This window comes from Parasteatoda tepidariorum, chromosome 5 (assembly GCF_043381705.1).
Source record: "Parasteatoda tepidariorum isolate YZ-2023 chromosome 5, CAS_Ptep_4.0, whole genome shotgun sequence".
NCBI classification, from domain to species: domain Eukaryota; kingdom Metazoa; phylum Arthropoda; class Arachnida; order Araneae; family Theridiidae; genus Parasteatoda; species Parasteatoda tepidariorum.
In genome coordinates this window covers 7661227-7681200 of record NC_092208.1, presented here as the reverse complement: position 1 = coordinate 7681200, position 19974 = coordinate 7661227, and the positions used below count along the sequence as shown (strand labels likewise).

The following is a 19974-nucleotide window of genomic DNA, read 5'->3' as shown; positions in this document are numbered from 1 at the left end:
ATTTAACAAAGTCGCTAAATCTAGATAAAAAGTTCCTTATAAGGAAAATTCGTTAAATACAAAAATCACCATTATAAATACATAAACAACACACAACAGGTTTTAAATTCACAAAAGCTAGACATAATTAAAATAGCAATTGATACACATTTATCTTGTGCATTATCTACTATCGGATTGTTTCAAATGATTTCAAGATTTCATCATATGAAGGTTTGGTGTCTTCTACATCGTTTCCGTTTGGTGTCAATGCTTAACGAGTTTTGTGAAATCTCCTTTTGGTAGTCCGCTATACAAATCCATTGAAATAAAGGTATGTTTATTCAGAGAAAGAAATAACTCAAAATACTGTATGAATTACTTAATTAACATTATTAAATGTTATTCAGTTTGTTACTTTTCTATATTTTGCCCAAGGCTGAGGCCAAGGCTGACTCGCAGATTTTCCTCCATCTGGCCCTGTCCGGTGCGACGGCCCACCATCGGTTGACTCCCAATAGCTTGAGGTCCTTTTCAACATCGTCTATCCATCTTGTAGGTGGTCGTCCCCTACGTCTCGTCCCTTCAATTGTGGAAAAAGTCACTTTTTTGGCAGGGACGGCAGAGAATTTCTGAAGAGGGGGCCCAGCCACCTAATGCGTGATGCTTTAATAGTTCTCACAATGTCGGACCCACCGAATTTGTCATATTTTTTAAAAATTTCGTGGTTGTAAAGAATTCTCATTACGTTATTCTCTTGAAGAGATTCAAAGATTTTCCTCAAAATTTTTCTTTCAAAAATTAGCAGTTTTTCCTCTTCTGTTTTGTTTAGGGTCCAGCACTCACTTCCATACGTAACTATAGGCCTGATCAAAGTTTTGTAGATGTTTAACTTTGTCTTCACACTGATGAACTTGGATTTGAGTTGGTTTCTGAGGCCGCAGAAACTTCTGTTAGCCATGAAAATTCTGTTATTCATTTCGATTTTCAGGTTGTTGTGGCTAGAGATGAAGGTTCCTAAGTACTTGAACTGGTTAACAGTTTCAAAAGAGTAAGTCATTATCTCCAGAGGAGATCGATCAGGAGTTTTATTTGTTGCGATCAAAAACTTGGTTTTGTCTGCATTTATAACTGCTCCCAACTCCTTCGCCGCACTCTCAAGCCCTACAAAAGCGTCAATGACTGAGCGTTTTGTTCTTCCAACTATGTCGATATCATCAGCAAAAGCGAGTAGTTGGACAGTTCTTTGTGAGATTGTTCCATTTGTGTTGATACCAGAGTCTCTAATAGCCTTTTCCAAAGCTATGTTAAACAGCAGGCAAGAAAGGGAATCACCCTGTCTCAGGCCTTTTTCGGTGAAGAATGGGTCAGAGAGACTTGACGAGATTTTTATTCTGCACGAAACTCTTTTGAGTGTCATTCTTGTGAGGCTGATTAGCTTCTTTAGGATGTTAAACTCCAACATAGCCTCAAGTAATTTTCCTCGGTCGATGCTGTCTTAGGCAGCTTTAAAGTCAATAAATAAGTGGTATGTGTCAATGTTATACTCTTTGGTTTTTTCCAAGATCTGCCTGATAGTGATTGGTCAGTCGTTGTTTTTCCTTTCTGGAATCCGCATTGGTAATTTCCAATGATTCCCGAGGTGTAGGTCAAAGGTCGCCATTTCTTACTTTTAATCTATAGAGAAACGGGTTTATTATTATTATTATTATCTTATGGGTCTTGAATTTTATTAGGACTCGCTTGTGACGCTGAATTTATTCCGGTCCCTATTTTATGGTGAAAAAGTTGGGTTATGTAATCAGAAATATTCTCTTTCTGGGTCAATAACGTTATCGGTAACAAGCAATTTTTAAACAGCGATACACTTAGAATTCTTAATACATTTTCTGTTTTATTTCTTTTGATTTACGTAGGTCCACTTGGTCAGCTCCCATTCATCAAACAATTTTTATAGCAGAATTTCGAAGAAAAAACTTTCTATCGATTCATTCAACGAATAGGAGCTTTAAACCCCTCCACCACGATAAGGTGGGACCTTTTGGAGGGGACCCCCACCCGTCCAGGTTGCTTCACTTTTGAACAACTCCCCCTTTTTTTTATCTATTTATAGTTTTTTCTAAACATAATTTTTCTGATTTCTCTTTTTTAACAAGCATTAAGTGCTGCTCTTCTGATAAAAACTTATATTTCTGAAATATTGTTTAAAAATTAATATTTTTTCGTCAGTGACATAGACTAAGTAATTTTTATTTATGTTGTGCAAAATGAGGAATTAAAAGGTTGTCAAATGCATGTCATTATTATGATTCAATCCTCTATTCTACTTACAAAGCCCATATTCCGAATTTATTTTTAAACTGAACCCGTGCAACCTGGAAATCCGTTCTAACTGTCAGACGTTTATTTAAGACAAAAGGTGTTTCCAGCCAATTACTATAAATTTTCAACTGATAAAACATTATAAGCATGGTCAAAGAAGAGCAGCGAGTAGAATTCATGGAAAATATGAGCTCACATATTTCTAGAAAGCAAAATTTTAATTATTAAATTTCAATAAGAAATCCTGATAAGTAATTAAATAAGGACAAGAAACACAGTCTAGAGGAAAGAAATATTTTATTTTTAACCAATATGGGAATTCAGACGTTCTCTTTTGCGACTAAGTATTTATGCAAATATTAAATATTTTAAAGTCATGACTCACTTTTTACTGGTTTCTCATGGATCCCCTGCCTTTTTAATATACCTTTAATGTACCCTTACCCTTTCTTATGGGTATCTTACGGTTCCCAAGCCACTTTAATGTCATTTCTTATGGGCATCTTACGGTTCCCAAGCCTTCTTAATGTCCTTTCTTATGGGCATCTTGCGGTTTCCAAGCCTTCTTAATATCATTTCTTATGGGCATCTTACGGTTCCCAAGCCTTCTTAATGTCATTTCTTATGGGCATCTTACGGTTCCCAAGCCTTCTTAATGTCCTTTCTTATGGGCATCTTACGGTTCCCAAGCCTTTTTTATGTCATTTTGGTGGAAGAAGCGAATTCTGATATTAAATTTTCCCACGAAATCATTCATCGTTCAAAGAAGGAATCAAACTCATGCAAAACAGAGCGGTGTTATTTGGTACACCTTTAACACTCTATCTAAATAACTCAATTTAGAAAGTCTAAGGAAGGCCAGAAAGTCTTAAATATTTATTGAACAAAACGCTTTTTTCATTTGATAAACTTAAAAATTTACAAAATTCAATGGCCAGAAAAACATTATAAACAAAATAATGTAATATAATAATTAATATAATAAAATAAGCAATATAACATAATATACAAATAATAATAAATAATTACGGAAATGAATAATTTTGAAGGAAGACTATTCCGAAACGAATCGTTCTGTTTCGAAGGAATTCGATGCGCAACTTCCGTAATGATGATTCTGTGAGAAAAGGAAAAGTTCTTCTGTTTTCTCTATTTATAAAAAGAGGAAGTCTGTCTGGATTGTTTGCAATTATCTTAAGAACGGGAGCACAGATTTGAATCTCATTTGGTATTGTGTGTGATTATTTGATAAATTATCAAAATGTGACTCGTTTACAAAATTTCATTGCATTTCAAAAAAATTCAAACATTTAAGACTTTTGAGGAAAATGAAGATGGCACATAAAAAATTTAAGAAAATTCATGAGTAATACACTAAGCCATATACAACTTTTGGGTGATAGTGTTTTTCAATTGTCGAAAACTTATTTTTTTAACTTCCAACTCTACATCGGTTTTTTTTAAAGGAAAAAAAAAGAAAGTTAAATGTCAACCCCGGCATAACTTGCACTGATGACTTTTTAAAGTAAAATACCACTTTTCGTTATTCTTTATACTGATGTTTTTTGTTTTTTTTAACGCTAAACGCCGTTTCTTTCTGTTTTCTTTAAGCGGATGCTAAGACTCAGCTTACGATAGCAATAAAAAAATGACTCACTATCAGCAGCATTAAAAAAATGTTTTAAACCAAACTGTTGTAATGTATTTAAATTTTATATTTGAAATGGTGCTTGTATTTACGTTTATTTATGGATCAATTTAGAGTAATGACTCAAATTTGTTTTGTGACTAAATCTGTTCTAAACATCAGTTCAAATAATTAAGTTTAACACCTTCTTTTAGCAGAATTTATTTTCTGAATGCGCCCTTAACGCTGTAAGAAGTATTTATAATATGCGCATTGCAAGAATTAAAACTTTTTAAAAATTATTTTTAAATTATATTTGAAAGTTAGTTAAAATTTACCTATTTGTGTATTAAAAAGGAAAGATCTTACTTGCATAAATCACGTCATTCCAGATTCGAGCCTATAGAATGGTCTCCCACTTTACGCTGTAAGTGAAAAACAGTTTCACCTCATTGCTTGATTTCTTCACTGTTTTAAATTTATTATTAGTTGTTCATCTCTCATCAGCTGCGTTCTTATTCTAAATTCCTTTTCTAATCTTCGATAGTTCACATCGTAAAATAATTTTTTAATTTCAGGTCATTATATTCTTAATATCTTTCAAAGGCATTTAAATGTAAAAAACTTTTAATTATGCATGATTTTTTTCGTCCAAAAATTATTTAGAGTTGAATAACTAACGCGGGCTTTATTTAATCTGCGTAAAACTTCTTGATTAGTTCTTTTAGTATCTAAATATATCAAAATAGTAACCTCTTTGATCTTATGATTTTCCAGGTTGATATCCTTTGCCTGTTTTGTATTGAATTTTAGTCTTCTTTTGGTATATCTTTAATCACATTTTCTTTAGCTTCAATATTCAAAATGTCTGTAATTGTTTGCCTATCTTGAAGGATACTTATCTTGAAGTAAATGAAAGATTAAGTAAACTTGCGCCGTCTAACAATTCATCTGCGATGAAATTTAACATTAATAGTTGTTAGAAGTGGAAAAACTTTAATCCGAGCTTTATTTAATCTGTTTAAAAAAATTTCATCTGCTCTTAATACTTTAATAACAACCTTAATAATAAACTAAATAAGTTAAAGTAAGACATTCTTCCAGCTTATGATTGTATACCTAGATACCATTTACCTGATTTGTATTCATTTTTGTCATCTTAATGTTTTAATTTATCCTTAATTCCATTTTCTTTTGTAATGTTTGTAATTATTTGCCTGTCTTGAAGAAGACTGGTCAGTAGACGAAAGATTCAGTAAACTTGCACCGTCTAACAATTCTGCTTGAAGTACCGTCAGATGGGGTGACTTTGTGCAACGAGGGGTGACTTTGTGCAAAATGTTAATTATTAAATAACTAACATTATAATAATTAAAAACAAAAAATTATGCATGATTTGTTATCTCAATTGATAAGACTTTTAAAGTATAACCTACCTTCCTGGCCAGGATAACAAGAACTTCTTCAACCGAGCAGACTTTACAGCCTCCGATTTTGTGACGTTAAGAAATTTGTAACTGTTTGTAACTTGAGCTCACAATTTTTCAAGAACGATGATGTTTACATTACCAGTTCTTTGTAAACGATTAGTTCGTTATGTTGATTACTCAAATCAGTTGATACCGAGCTTTAAAAAAATACCCTTAGATGGCACGACGCAAAAATTGAAAAAAATGACAGTTTGCACAAAGTCACCCCTCGTTGCACAAAGTCACCCCATCTGACGGTACTTAAACATTATTGTGTAATTAATTTAATGACATGTTTTAATTCCTCCAGAAGTGGAAAAACTAATAGGAACTTTGTTTAATCTGTAAAAAAAAATTTCGATTCCCTTAATATAGACTCTGGCACCTAAATGAGTGAAACTAAGAAAGTCTCCCAGCTTATGGTTACATTCCCAGATACAATTTACCTGTCTTGCAATCATTTTTAAGATTTTAATCCTGTTTCAATTGATCCTTAATTATATTTTATTTTCTTATACATTTAAAATGTCTGTATCTATTTGTTTGTCTCGAAGGATTCTAGTGTAGCAGACGAAATATTCAGTAAACTTGCCCCATCTAACAATTTTGTTTGAAGTAATTTAACATTTATTATATAATTAATTTAATGAGATATTTTAATTCTTCCAGAAATTGTTTAAAGTAGAAACATTAATCTGAGCTTTTTTTAATCTATTAAAAAAAATTTCATCAGTTCATACTCCCTTAATAATGATTCGGCAACCAACCTAAATGAATGAAACTAAGAAATTCTTCCAGCTTATGGTTGTATACCTAGATAACATTTACCTGATTTGCAATCATATTCGTAATTTTAATTTATCCTTAATTTCATTTTCTTTTCTTCTGTATTCCAAAGATCTGTCTCTGTTTGCATAAATTGAAGGATGCTCATCGAAAGATAAAAGAATAAGTAAGTGTGCCCCGTTCAAAAGTAAAATCAACATTACTCTAACCTATTTTAAAAAACATCATAAAAATTATATTAGAACCCCAATTCGCTTTCAAATGTTGGAAATTACATCAGAATTTTGCTTCGCTTTTAACCTTCCTTGAAAAAAGGCTCCTTCTCTGGATCTTCTAAATCTGTTTCTTTGCTTGACTTGCCACCAAACTTCCGCTGTGCCCAGCGTCTCGCTCTTGTGGCCCAACTCTCGTCTTCTATTCTCCACACCTTCGGTTTCTTGTTAATCCTTTCAAAGAAAAGATCGTAGACTTCTTCATGATCAAGACTCCACTCGAAGTCATGCCATTCAAGCCATGTAATCACATTCTTATACATTTCTTGATAGTAAAGATTTCCAACCACTTCCTCGTCTGTGGGTTTCTTCACTCGGGTGTGGGTCATCCAGACTTTCCATTTCCCCTCTCCAAAACGGACGTCTTCCTCAATTCCATCTTCAATAAGGTGGCCGTAGTCCTTCCGTCCGAAACTATTAAAGAAATAAGGAAGACATATTTCAACTAATTTGCAGACATTTATTTCGATATACTTCAACCCACTTTAAACCCATTTTTGTCTATTTAAACCCATTTCAGCTGTACCTTTACATTTCACCAATAAAGGCCATAAATGGGTCAATTAGGGAGAACAAAAAGTTCAATTGGCTTTTTTTTCGTTTTTTTTTTTTTTTTTTTTTTTTTTTTTTTTTTTTTTTTTTTTTAAGATTTTTATTTAAATGGAAAAGAATTCAAGAAAATTAAGTAAATAAATAAAATAGCTCAAACTACTTGAGCTAACAAAATGGATATAGTATATTGGTTTCCTGTGGTATTCTTTGCTGTATTTGCTTTCAACAACGTCACCTTCGGTTTACAGCAACTTTTCTTTACCGTTAGTTGTTTGGTTATAAGTTTATTTTCGTAAAAATTGGTTAATTTTCCAATCGTCAAACATAGGAGGGATTCACCGATTGCAAACCATTACCAATAAATAACGTGTTAAGTTTCAGAAGTACTAAATTTATCTCAAATATTTGAAACATTGATATTTGAAACTAAATAAAAGGCATCCTTAGCAATATTGTTGATGTTGCTCTTTTGGTGAATGAAAGTCTTAAAACGTGAAACGAAAATGTACATTTATTAATTACAGATAACTTTTAATACAGTTTTTATATTGTTTTGTTTTAAAATTATTTAAAACAAAATTATTATTATTAAAACAAATTATTATTATTAAAGCAAAATTACTATTAATTAAAAATAATCAAATTATTATTAAAACAAAATTATTTATTATTATTTTGTTTCTTTACGAAAAACCACGTATAACACGTAGGGCTGCCGTAAGTAGGGTCGCCAAATTTGGCGATTTATGCGAATTTTGGCCTGGTTGCGTTAACACGTAAGTACCTAAGAACTTTATATTAAAATGAAAATGAGTTTTATGGTTATTTGAGTACTAATTAAATGTTAAATTATACACATTTTTGCTATTTTAACTACAAATGTGTTCCTTTATTAAGGTTTCAATCTTGGTGACGAAATAGATTCTCTGTTGCGTTTTCTTTCTTAAACTTAAATTTATCACATTATTTTTGACCATCTAATCAATCGATTAGACTTAATCAATCAGGCCAATCAACTATAGTTTAATTACAAAAACACCACCCGATAAGAGTTGTTACAGCGTTTGCTGAAAGTAATAATGAATAAGTGCATGACCTTTGAATTCATCCATATAATGTGAAATTGTTGAGTTTCTTTTTCATAAAAGGACTGAATTTACAAAAAGTTTGAACTATTGAATCCTGAAGTTAAAGCTGTATTTGAACCAATGAATATAATTAATGAACTTAAATTCGAACTATTGAGTTTGACGATTTTTGGAAACATGATTAATAAATATAAAAAGCAGCTAAACAAAAAATAATTCTTTTAATCTATTACTATAAGATACGCATTTGTATCATTGTAAACTCAAAATGCTTTTTTATATTATAAGGCACAATCCAGTCATTTTAACTGCTTATGGAAAATGTAAACTAAGTTTCAGTCTTTCTTGTGCTAAACGAAGAGTTTCTTTGTCTTCTGAGTTGTGTTTAAAATTTCAAGGCTATGGAGTTGAACATTGATAAACGTGAACTCAGAATCGGGTCTACTGTTCAACGTCGGTTATTAAATAAAGTAAAATTAAAAGTGAACTAATGATTTTATTTTTTAAGTAACTCGTTACGTAAAAAATTATTCTTCTAATCAATTATCATATCATACGCATTTGTATCATTGAAAACGGCTTGCTCTGAACACACACAAAAACCGGGAATGTCAGGACAAAATAATCTTACTTGACATATCAAGGTAAATACGAACCAGCACTTAACCTTAAAGTGCAAGACATTGTCTGCATTTCTTAGATTTTCAACAACATTTACGTTAATACTAATGAATAGAGCCAATTAGGTGAACCGGGTTCAAATCTAGCTATGGTTGATCGATACGAAATCCGCACCCGGCTCGCACCGACCACATTGTTGAAGTAAAATATCCTCAGTGGTTGACGGATCATTGGTTAGAGTCGCCTTGCCACCAAGGTTAAACATGGGAGGTTTCACGCAAATGCTGGTTAGTTCCATCAAAAAGTCCTCCACCAAGGCAAATTTCTCCCAATACTTGATCCAGGAGTTCCTTTGTTTTCTGGATTAGGCTTAAAATTACAAGGCTACGTAGTCGAACATTAGTAGTTGTAAACCCAAAAATTGAGTTGACTGTTCAACAACGGTTACAACGGAATAAAAATGCTAAAAAAGCTTTTTTATTTATTCCATTTACGTTCGAAATATTGAATAAACAAACACGAAAATAAGAGTGAGACAGTTCTTTTTTGCTTTCCTCGGCACTTAGTAAATTATTCCTTGTTCATTTTATATTCCATCTCTAATTTCTTTCATTTTTTTTCACGAACATAGAAGGCTGTTTCAAATGAACATTTCTCTTAATGTGAATAAATGTTTAATCTGTTTGACAAGCTTCAATTCTGTGAAGGTAGGAATTAGCACACGCCCTGAGGAAAGAAAACAACCAACAAATGCATTACATTTTAACACGCTAAAAATAAATTGATGTTATTTAATAGATCTTGTATCATGCAACTCCAAATAGCCTTTATTCCTCTGTCTAATTAATTACTTGGTATACTGAAAATAAAAATAAAAAGAACTATAAAACTTATGTTGCGTTTATTTGCTAATATTACTTTTGAGACGATATAAACAGGTGTATGAAATTAGTGTACCATTCTATCAATTTTTATGTACTTGTAGTTCTTTATAGCTTCTCTTGGTGAAGTTTGTGTAGTGTTTTATTGATTATAAAGATTGTGGCTCGTCCATTTATTTCAAATTCGAAATTTAACAAGTAAACAAAAATGATCATTAGTTGAACATTTATGCTGCTCATTTCTGCTGTGAACTTTGCATTTCTTCTATTTTGTCAACGTAAGTCAACACTTTGCGTAAATCACGTAAATAATATCAAATCGAATTTTCTTGTGGGGAAAACTTTCCTTCTTGAAATGTTTCTGTAGTGACAACTATGACTGAGCAATCTTAAGATATCTTGGATTATTTGATATCATTAAAAAGTCTTGATGCGAAAATATGCTCAACAAAGTTTTTCGAAAGTATCTGTATCATTTCTACGTCCTGATTAAATATGTTGTCTGCGTTGACACAGATCTGCTGATCTTTCAACCCCTAGAAACTTATAATCAACGTTAAGAATCATTTTGTGATAATCACGCGATGTTAAAAAAAATTTTATTATAAATGAAACTTGCCTTATACCTGAAAAGTATCGTTTTGGGACAATATGGCTCGTAATCGTGTAATCAGCAGATCACTCGGATTAATGTTTAGAGTTTTCGGTGTTGATATCGTTGAAAACACATGGTGCAAAAATGTGTTCTACAAAAACTTTCTAAAACATCTTTTCCCTTTCTGTGTCCTGATAATGTATGTTGACAGTTTCGTCACAGATCTTCTTCTAATAAATCGAAATCCACTTGTCTGGAAACCTTTCGTTTCTCACATGATTAGCAATTCAACTATATTAGTTATGTGGCTAAGCATTCATTGGAAGCAGAAAAGAATAAAATCAATCGTAAAATGCTTACATCAAGCTATTGAAGTACTAGCAATCAAAGATCCGTACAACCTTCCATTTGGTACTTTTGCGATAGCCACGATACTTGCAAATACTCTTATGTACGTCATGACTCTTGTACATTTCATCTCCTATCATAACTATGACTATTTACGAGAACTAATATACTTCTCGGAGTTGGACTTAAAGCAACCTTACTTGCATGTCTTCTTTATATTCAAGCAGTTTTTCTTGTGCCTTTTACATCCGATTTCAACGGGACTTTTTGCTGTTACGTACTGCACAATTTGCTACCATGTATGCCTGGTGTTTCGTTTCTACCAGGATAAACTGAGAAGTCTACGGAGGGGAGGCTCTATTAACTCAATTAAACGTGCTTTTCAAGCTTTTTTCAGAGTGATGGATATTGTTGAAGACGTCCAGGATGTATTTTCCATCCCTTCATTGATGTTTATGGTAGCGACCTCCGTTATACTCTTTGCCCAGTTGGCCTTCATGGTACTTCGTGAAACTCCAGGGAGGCTTTATCAAATTTTAGATGAGTTCTATGTTGCCCTAAATGCCCTGTTTTTGTTGATCTCGCTCATAATTGCTTGTTCTCAAGTAAGATTGGAGTCAGAGAAGAATAGGAATGCTTCGACACTCTTTTTGCAAACTGCACAACATTCCAGGTTGAAATCTGATAAGCACAAGTGTTTGATAAACCACATTCGGAGGGTTAAAGAAAGACCCGTCCCTGCATTGTCGGCTTGCGGAATCGTTTATTTCACTCGCGGCACAATCTTAAGTGCTTTCGGGGCGATATTGTCTTACACTTTATTAATTGTCAATTTGAAATAATTAATTAAATCCAATCTTTGTGCGAAGCTGAAAAGTAAAAAACATTATTTTATGGATGGTATATCACAATAAAAAGATATAGAGAAAAAAGCAAATACGCAATTTGAAAAAACCCCGTTCTTACGAATGTGAGTCCAGCGCTCTGTCTACCAGGCTATAAATTTTACTCATAGGAAACATTTTGAAACTGTATCACTATTTTCTACGAGGAACAATCCTCGAAACATTTTAAAAATATATATCTTGTAAGTAGAACGGTGTTAAAAATTAATTTTTATTATTTGAATTGTGGCGTAACTACCACTGCGAAAATTAAGCATCAATTCACTATTATATAAGACTTGCTAATTTGAATCAATCTTGAGGAACCTTTTGATAGATGAAAGTTGGCATTGTCTAATGATTTTTGAGATTGAATAATTGTAATGATAGACTCGCTACATTACTCTCCCGCCAGAATATTATCTGTGATAGAATTCAAAGAACGGATATGACTTGTTGATTCATTTCCGTTTTTGTGAGAAGTCTGGATCGATGTATTAAGATCACCGCATTTTTGACTGCTGACCGTGAGAGCTGTATTAAGTTCACTGTCATGGTCACTTCTGTTTTGCCATTAGCAATCGATTGTATACAGTCCGACGTTGTGTGTGATCTAGAGTAGCAAAAACGAGAGAATCTGGGTAATGTCGCAGTCAAAAGTAGCAAGTCAACTGTTCAATGGGGACTATCTATTGAAGTAGACATGTTTAAATCGAAGTTGGTATTTTGTCAAGGTAGGCGTGTTCACATCACGTCCGGGTCACCAATGTAGGGAGAATCTAGTTAACATTTCTCATATGGATGATTCTCTCGAAACATGACTATTCGGACCAAAAATTTCTTCAAATTTAAAGTCTTCAAAATAATCTAAAATTTTTTTTGTATACTTCTTTAGCTGCACTTATTAATATGTTATAGACAGCAGTGTAGTTTATTGACATTTGCTCGAGAGAGAAAAATAAAATAGAAATTCGCCAAATCTTGAGTGCCAGGAAAATGACATATTACAGTAGAAGTTTAAAAAACAGTCCTTTTAAGTTAATAGTAAGTAACTCAACTTAAGCCTTTATATTAGATGGACCATAAATTGCTTAAATTAATTCTTTTTATCCACTGTAGAAAGAAACAAAAAAAATTGTGTTACTGATATGAACAGAATAAAATTGTGTATAATAATCAATCATTAAATAACTAAATAACTTTGATTACATCCAAGCATATTACAATCATACATAAACTTGGTATTAGGTTAATATTTGCTTTCCCTCTTTTCAGAATTAGCAGTTAAAAAGAATTTCTGGTAACACTTCAATATCCTGGCCAATAAGCCAGGAAAATGACAGCCAGGATAATGACAAATTCGCCATTTTATAGCACGTAACTTTACTTTAATTTAATATTTTGGCCGAAGACGTTTATATTCTTCAGAAAACAACAGTATTTCTTAAAATAACTCAGATAAATCTATGTAGTTTTTGCTATTAATGATTTCAAGAAGCCAGGAAAATGACAACATAAAAACCAACTTACCTTGAAAAAATTTTTGAAGTAGATTTTGAGCCAGAAAATTGGTTCTTTATTCATGCAACAAGACATGTTCAGATAGGGGGGTATCTAATCAATCTATTAACATAAGATATTGATTCCTGGCGCTATCTATTTTGGTTATAAATCACTAAATAAAAGTAACCAGGAAAATGACAGATTTTCATGGGACAAACAAATTATTGACGGAAAAAATTATTTCAAACGAAGTTTTAGTAAGCAATACCCTCTGCGTATATTCTAGACATGCTTACGATAAAAAAAAAATTAGATTTTGAAAAATGTATGGGAAGTTTTGAAGCTAGTTATTATTGGAAATATTGTTTGGGACATGCCAGGAAAATGACATTTTAATATTCAATTAAATTTTTTAAGTATACAAAACAGTCAATGCTAGTGCAAAGTCATTCTAAAATACTAACAGCAATGCTATTTATTAATTTTTTTTTTTAAAAAAAGTTCTTTTTGTATTATAGTATTAGATCTTGGAGCAAGGGACAGTGAATTGTCATGTTTCGTGGGAATCACCCATATATCAGTGAATTGGAATTGAATACTTGTAGTGGTAGACAAGCTACGTAAGCAGTGAGGGGGGGATTAAAGCTTCGAAAGCGTTAAGCTTAATGGGACAGTATAATAATTTATCATTTTTCAACATGACTTTGTTTAAAGATTATTTTAGCATTCCACTTTTTTGATATGAATAAACAGTTCAAAATTGTTTACAGTTTTACAAAAATAAGAAAATTTTAATGTTTGAATAGTTTTAAAAACGGTAAAACATATCTTACGATAACCACCTACGGTTAATTAAGTTTTAAAATTGTTCGAAGTGTTAAAATGTTTCACAGTTCATAAATTAGACTAACAAAAAAATTTCCACATTTGTAATTGAAGTTAAAAAATCTAAATATTAAAATAATCAAAAAACCTACTTCCCACTTTATTAACAATACACTACCTTTGTTAAAACATATTTCAATTATAATTCCATCTTATAAGGTTTATAATTATTTTTATAATAATTATTAAATATCATAATTATTAATATCTTAATTATTTTATAAAAAAAATTATTAATTAATTAATAATTTATTATTTTTTTTAAAAAAACTGCAATTTTATCAATTTTTTAAAGTTATTTAAAATTTGTTAATAATCCTTGTGATTACATAATTATAAAGTATGTATCACATTTTATAATTTATCTTAGCCAGTTTTTTAGTTTAAAAAAAAGCTTGTTTAAATTTTAATACAACATAGCAAATAATGTTAAAATATTCCGTAAAATGATAAATAATTTTTCAGTTATTGGGAATTTTTCAAAGCATTTGCAAGAAAAGATTTAAGACATACTAAGAAATCGAAATATTATAAATTGAAATTGAGAGAAGAAATGGCACATTACAGTGTTAACAATAATAAATGATTTCCCCTTTTTAACTTTTTGATTTCATTTTAACCTTACATCTACTGGGATAAGGTTAAATAACTTTAATACCTCTGATAGTATAATCAATTTTTCCACTCGGTATTATTTTTAAGGATCTGAAAATTTTAATTCAAAAAGGCTAGATGATTTTATTAAAGAACTAATAAAATGTTAAAATTCCATGCCCTACTTATCAAATTGTTATACAGTCAAACCCCGCTATAGTGAATCTTCAAGGAACCGAAATTTCGGTTTACTATAACCGGGAGTTCACTATATCCGTTACGCAGGCAATTTAACAAATGGTTCCCAAACTCCTCCCTTTTATTACATTATATTCATATAAATGACTGAAAAATATTATGCGGTAGCAAAAAATGTGTCATCTTTCATCATTCTTCGTCTTACGTACAAATAAAGGGTACAGCTCTATCCATCCTCGGAAGTTCCTACCTGGGTTTAACCCCATAATTATCTCACATCACCTGCCTTCGATTAACTACCCTCCTATCAGTTCAAGATCGACTGCCGCATTAAAATTTTAAGCGTGTGCGCCAGAATAGCGAAATAAAGCCAAATCTAGATGGATGAAACTGATGGCCGCCTTCTTATGAATCACTTGTAAAATAGTCGTCTTCAATGATTTGTAGTTACAAAAATTTTGCAGCTAAGAACATGCGAAAAAAATGGCGATGCCGAATAAAAACAAATACCAGTCAAAATATCTGTACATAAAAAATATTTCTTAATGTGTGTGTGTGTTTTTTTTAAATTTAGAACTGCAATGTAAAAATTATTTTGACAATTAAAAATTTTCTTTATGCATTTCTAATATGATTAATTATTAATTTTATAGGATGGTCGAATTCTGCTAATTAACTTTGTGAAAGTTTTCATGAATAATTTTTTTGAATTTAAAGAATTAATTTTTAAAAATTTTAATGTTGAAGTTATAAATGCTGTTGATAGAGGATAAATGGGAAAACTATGAAACAGATATATTTAATCGTAACAATATATACAACTATACAACTAATTTGAAAATATTAAATCGGACAATCGGGCGGGACTTGGCATCGCCCCCCCCCAGTCAAAAAAAAGTTTTCACGCCACTGATTATTTATCTTGTTCAAATGTATTCTTAATATAAAAAGTAAACAATCTCTCTTTTTTACAGTGGTAATTTATCTTTCCTGAAAATTAAAATTACATCAATATTGTTTTATAATGAAATATTCTACAACAATCATGTTTACTAATTAATTACAATTATATTTTTTTCTATGTAATTCTGTACACTGATAATGTTTTTAAAACACAATATTTTACTGTCAAATTTAAACAAAGTCATATTGTATAAAATTGAGTAGTTTAAAAAATTAACTAATATTAAAAGTCTAGTAAATTATTGTTCCCAAAAATTTGATTGAACTTATATTTTTAAAATATTAATCTTATTAACTGTGTTTTATCTTAGTTAATTTTAAAAATAGTATGGTGTATGTAGACTGTTTCAAAAAAAAATAACGTGATCTTTTTTTCTTTGATGGACTACGAGGCCTGAACTGCTTGAAACTTTTTGAATTTATAAAATCAGATCATGTTTTTTTTAATTCCTTTTTAGCGCATGCGCAGCATAAAAGAACTACTTGAAATACTCATATCTTGCGCGGTTTTTTGCAATTTTTTTAATACATTTGTAATTAATTTTAAATTGCAACAAAAAGTTTGTTTAATTCCATTGAATATTTTTAAAGTTATAACAAAAAACCATAAAACAAATAATTAGCTTTTTTTTAATAAAAAAACCATCATATCTCGAGTAATATTTACGCTAGGTTTACGAAATGTTATGCAGTTACTAAAACAACAACTTAAGTAATTGGTACAAGTTCCAAGCTTATTGCTTGATTTTCTGGCATCTGGCATAGGGTGTTAAAAAACTTGTAATTTTTCATTACTTATTATAGGTTTCTAAAACCTCTGAAAGATATAAATTTTATTTTTATTTAATTTAAAATTATATCCATTCTTTTCTTTTTCTCGAAATTTTCATTTTGGACGCGAGCACTTACACTTGATTTCATGTCAAAAGGTACAAAAACTGAAACATTTTAATAAAACAATGATTTGATGCTGTTAAAAGTTAATATTTGTATCGAAACGTTTTAAAATATAAACGGTTCAATTTCACATTTAACAACAAATTTAAACATTTTAACAACAAATTTAAACATTTAGTAATTTTAACAGTTATATGATAGAAAGTTATATTTATAAATTTTTAACAAATAAAATTAAATCTTAACAAAATGTGCTGAAAAGAGTAACGAGAATTTTAAAAACAAAATCTTTTTTTTAATCGATTTTTAGGAAGAAACAAAACTAAAATGATTCAGATAGATGTATAGGACTTGTTAAACGAAGTGATAGTGTAATGAACCATCAAGTAATTAACAAAAAATTGCTGTTTTATGCTCTACACCCGTTTTCTTTTCTGATACAAGACCAAGCTGTCTTGTTCTTCAATTCCCCATGAAAATAATAGAGGTACTTTTCATGTTTCAGGATTTTTTTCCTCCAAATTTTGAAAAAATATATCCATCTTGATTGCTAAAAATACTATATTGACAACACGTGGTGGTATAATCTTTAGGGGTTGCTAAAGAGATGTTTCATTCGCCAAATGCTTGGCGATGGACATTTGTTGAAATTCAAGAGTCCCCACTTCAAAGATCTATTCATAACAATACATTTTCCCCTTTGACACATTGATGGATCATATCTATTGTTATGACCCTCTACCCCACCTTCAGGTTGGAAAATCCTAGGATGGACAGAGCACAGCCCCAAATTAAAATTAGTAATCTTTAGCTGATGAGCAATCCTCAAAATCAGATAAGGAAACACTTCCCGACTCTCAGATAATTTTTCCTGAATTTCTGTTATTCCGCTTTTTAAACCTTTCTAACCTGCCATTCGAGAACATAAAAGTAGTTTCTATAGATGGTTTTAAAAATCGGTATATGTATTTATTTTGAAGTAGAAATTTCAAAATTATTACAAAGAAAATGGGGAGGAAACCAGTCGAAGACAAAAAAAAGTTCACTATATCCAACTTAATCACTTTTTTGGTTCATTATATCCACTGAAAACAACATTATACGTGTATAGCAAGGCACGGGACCGAGCATTTCGTTCACTATATCCGGGAGTTCACTATAAGCCGTGTTCACTATAGCGAGGTTTGACGTAAATTAATCTTTCATAACCATTCTTCTCTGTGAGTGAATGCACGTTAAGAACAAAATTGACCCAAAACAAGCTATTGAAATTATAATTATACATGGAAGAGTTTTTTCTTTTAAAAACGTTATAAATACACAGCGTAAATAAATGAAGTAGTTGAGGAACAAAAATGTCGCTAAAAACTGCGCCCTCTACATTAAATTTTACTTATTAACAGTAAAATTGAAAATAATTATGCATTAATAATGAATAATTCCATATAATTACTACTTTAAGGTTAAGTTGGGTTCTTATTTGCTTATATTTACTTCTTGGATAGATATAAAGGCATAAATATGGATTGTGGAATAAATAAAAAAGAATAATCCTGATTAATATGATGTTTCATGGAAAAGAAAAACATCCTAATAATTCATTTTTATAATAAATAAAACAACTGTAATTCCATAAAGTGATGAATTAGCTTACCTATGAAATGCATAAGATTTTCCTTCAAAGAAAATTTCCCTACAACAAAATGCGGAGCAATAAATCGCCATATTTAACGATTTATAGCTTTACAATTTCAAGAAGGAATTTTTTTCATTGAAATAACACAAGAGAAACGGAATTCCAAAATATTATCTCTCGATTCAACGGAGATTCATGTGGTTTCATTATGAGAACAAAAATTATCGTCATGTGCGCGATATTTAAACTCTATGGTTCAATCAAGACTAATAAAACTTTTTTTCTTCTTTGGTTTCCTGATCTAAATTAATTTAATTTTTCATTTAATATCTAACTGACATGTTTGACCTTGGTCAAATTCATGAGAGCATTGAGCTTGAATAAAACCAGCTATAATTTCATTTCTACAGCGAGTAGTTTGCAATAATTAGATAAACCATTTTAATTATAGTTTACTTAAATTATAATATTACTTTTAAATAATATTAAGTATTATTGATATTTTGTATTACAGCTATGATTGGTATAAATTTAAAAAAATGAAGAAAAAAAATCTGATTTAAATAAAAAAAAATCTGATTATTTTTATTTTTTTATTCTTTTTACTTATTTATTTATTTTTTAAGACATTATTATTTTTTCCCACCATGGTAGTTTGAGTCGTACCTAATGCAATTATAAAATCAGTATATTAATTTTAAATACATATAAAATATTCTATTAATAGAAGAAGGAAAAATTTGTGGATAGAAAATAAAATATTTTTCATAATACAGTACAGAACCCGTTATCCGGAAATCAGAAAACCGAAAAACAAAAAACCGGAACGAAATTCGATACATTTTCCCGCAATATTTAAAAAAAAAAAAAAAAATTTTCCTCATAAGATTTTAGGATTTTTCTTTCTTTTTTGAAAGATGTTTACCTTACCATCATTTTGGAAATAATCATTAGTGTATTACTTCATCATTTTTTCTTCTTTTTAAGAATATTTCTAAACATTTTTTTTTTAGTTGGGTTTAACAATGAAAAAAATGGCTCTTTGTAGCGATTCAGAAAACCGGAAAAATCAGTTATCCGGAATAGCGATAGTCCCGATCGTTCCGGATAATCAGTTCCCTACTGTACAATCGAAAGACATATCAGGACAGCTAACCAATTCAGAAATGAGTAAAGACTAGATAATGATATGTTTGCCAAATAGGAATTGGCATGGGTATTTCTAAGACCCTTTAGGGAGGGGGGATATAACTCAATAGATAGAATTAAAAATAAATTGAAACATTTGCTGTCTGAGGACTATTTTGAACTGCAGTATTCATTGTTGCTGTTGTCGTAGTCCATTTAGGCAAGGGGTACGATTGTTCTTGTTTTCCGGTGGTGCCGTCTATAGCCAAGAATTCGACTTCTGTCACGCCCATACGTCTCACTCGCGATCTGCGGATGAATGGGTGAATTCATCCGCAGATCGAAATTTTGACCTGAACTAGAAAACAATCAATCTCAAACTCAGTATGTAATTTGTAATGGGAACATGGAGGACTTTGTGACCCGACAGATTTAACGTGTACCATTTACTACACAGGGAGTCTTCTGTAGGTTGGATTCGAACTCCTGTTCTCGCGAACGTGAATCCAGCACGCTGCCAACCAGGCTATTCTGGCCCCAGGATTCATTGATGACCGACTGTTATAATGAGTAAAAACAGCGTTTTTTTTTTCTTTAAATTTATGCATTGTATAAGGATTTCGGGACAGGGTGAGATGAATCAACTCTTACAGCGTTTTGAACCATTATTATTGCTAGAATGTGTTGCAATCCTAATATGGTACCAAGTTCAATTATATTAGAGATTTTTTACAAAGCATTGCGGT

The 19974-nt window shown here is 30.9% G+C and overlaps 1 protein-coding gene across 1 annotated transcript; it reads right to left on the bottom strand.

Moving 5' to 3' along the window:
• Positions 1-6146: 6146 nt before the first annotated feature.
• LOC139425564 (uncharacterized) lies at positions 6147-18326 on the bottom strand. Its single transcript, XM_071180844.1, has 2 exons — positions 18119-18326; positions 6147-6869 (listed from the first exon to the last, which is right to left on the bottom strand). Exons 1-2 carry the CDS (start codon positions 18187-18189, stop codon positions 6479-6481), a joined length of 462 nt encoding a protein of 153 aa, XP_071036945.1. The 5' UTR covers positions 18190-18326; the 3' UTR covers positions 6147-6478.
• Between the last annotated feature and the right edge of the window lie 1648 nt (positions 18327-19974).

Coding starts and splice junctions, on each gene's coding strand:
- LOC139425564 (XM_071180844.1), bottom strand. CDS start 18,189: ATGGCGATTTATTGCTCCGCATTTTGTTGTAGGGAAATTTTCTTTGAA. Junction 6,870..18,118: donor AAATCTTATGCATTTCATAG/GTAAGCTAATTC, acceptor TTTCTTTAATAG/TTTCGGACGGAAGGACTACG.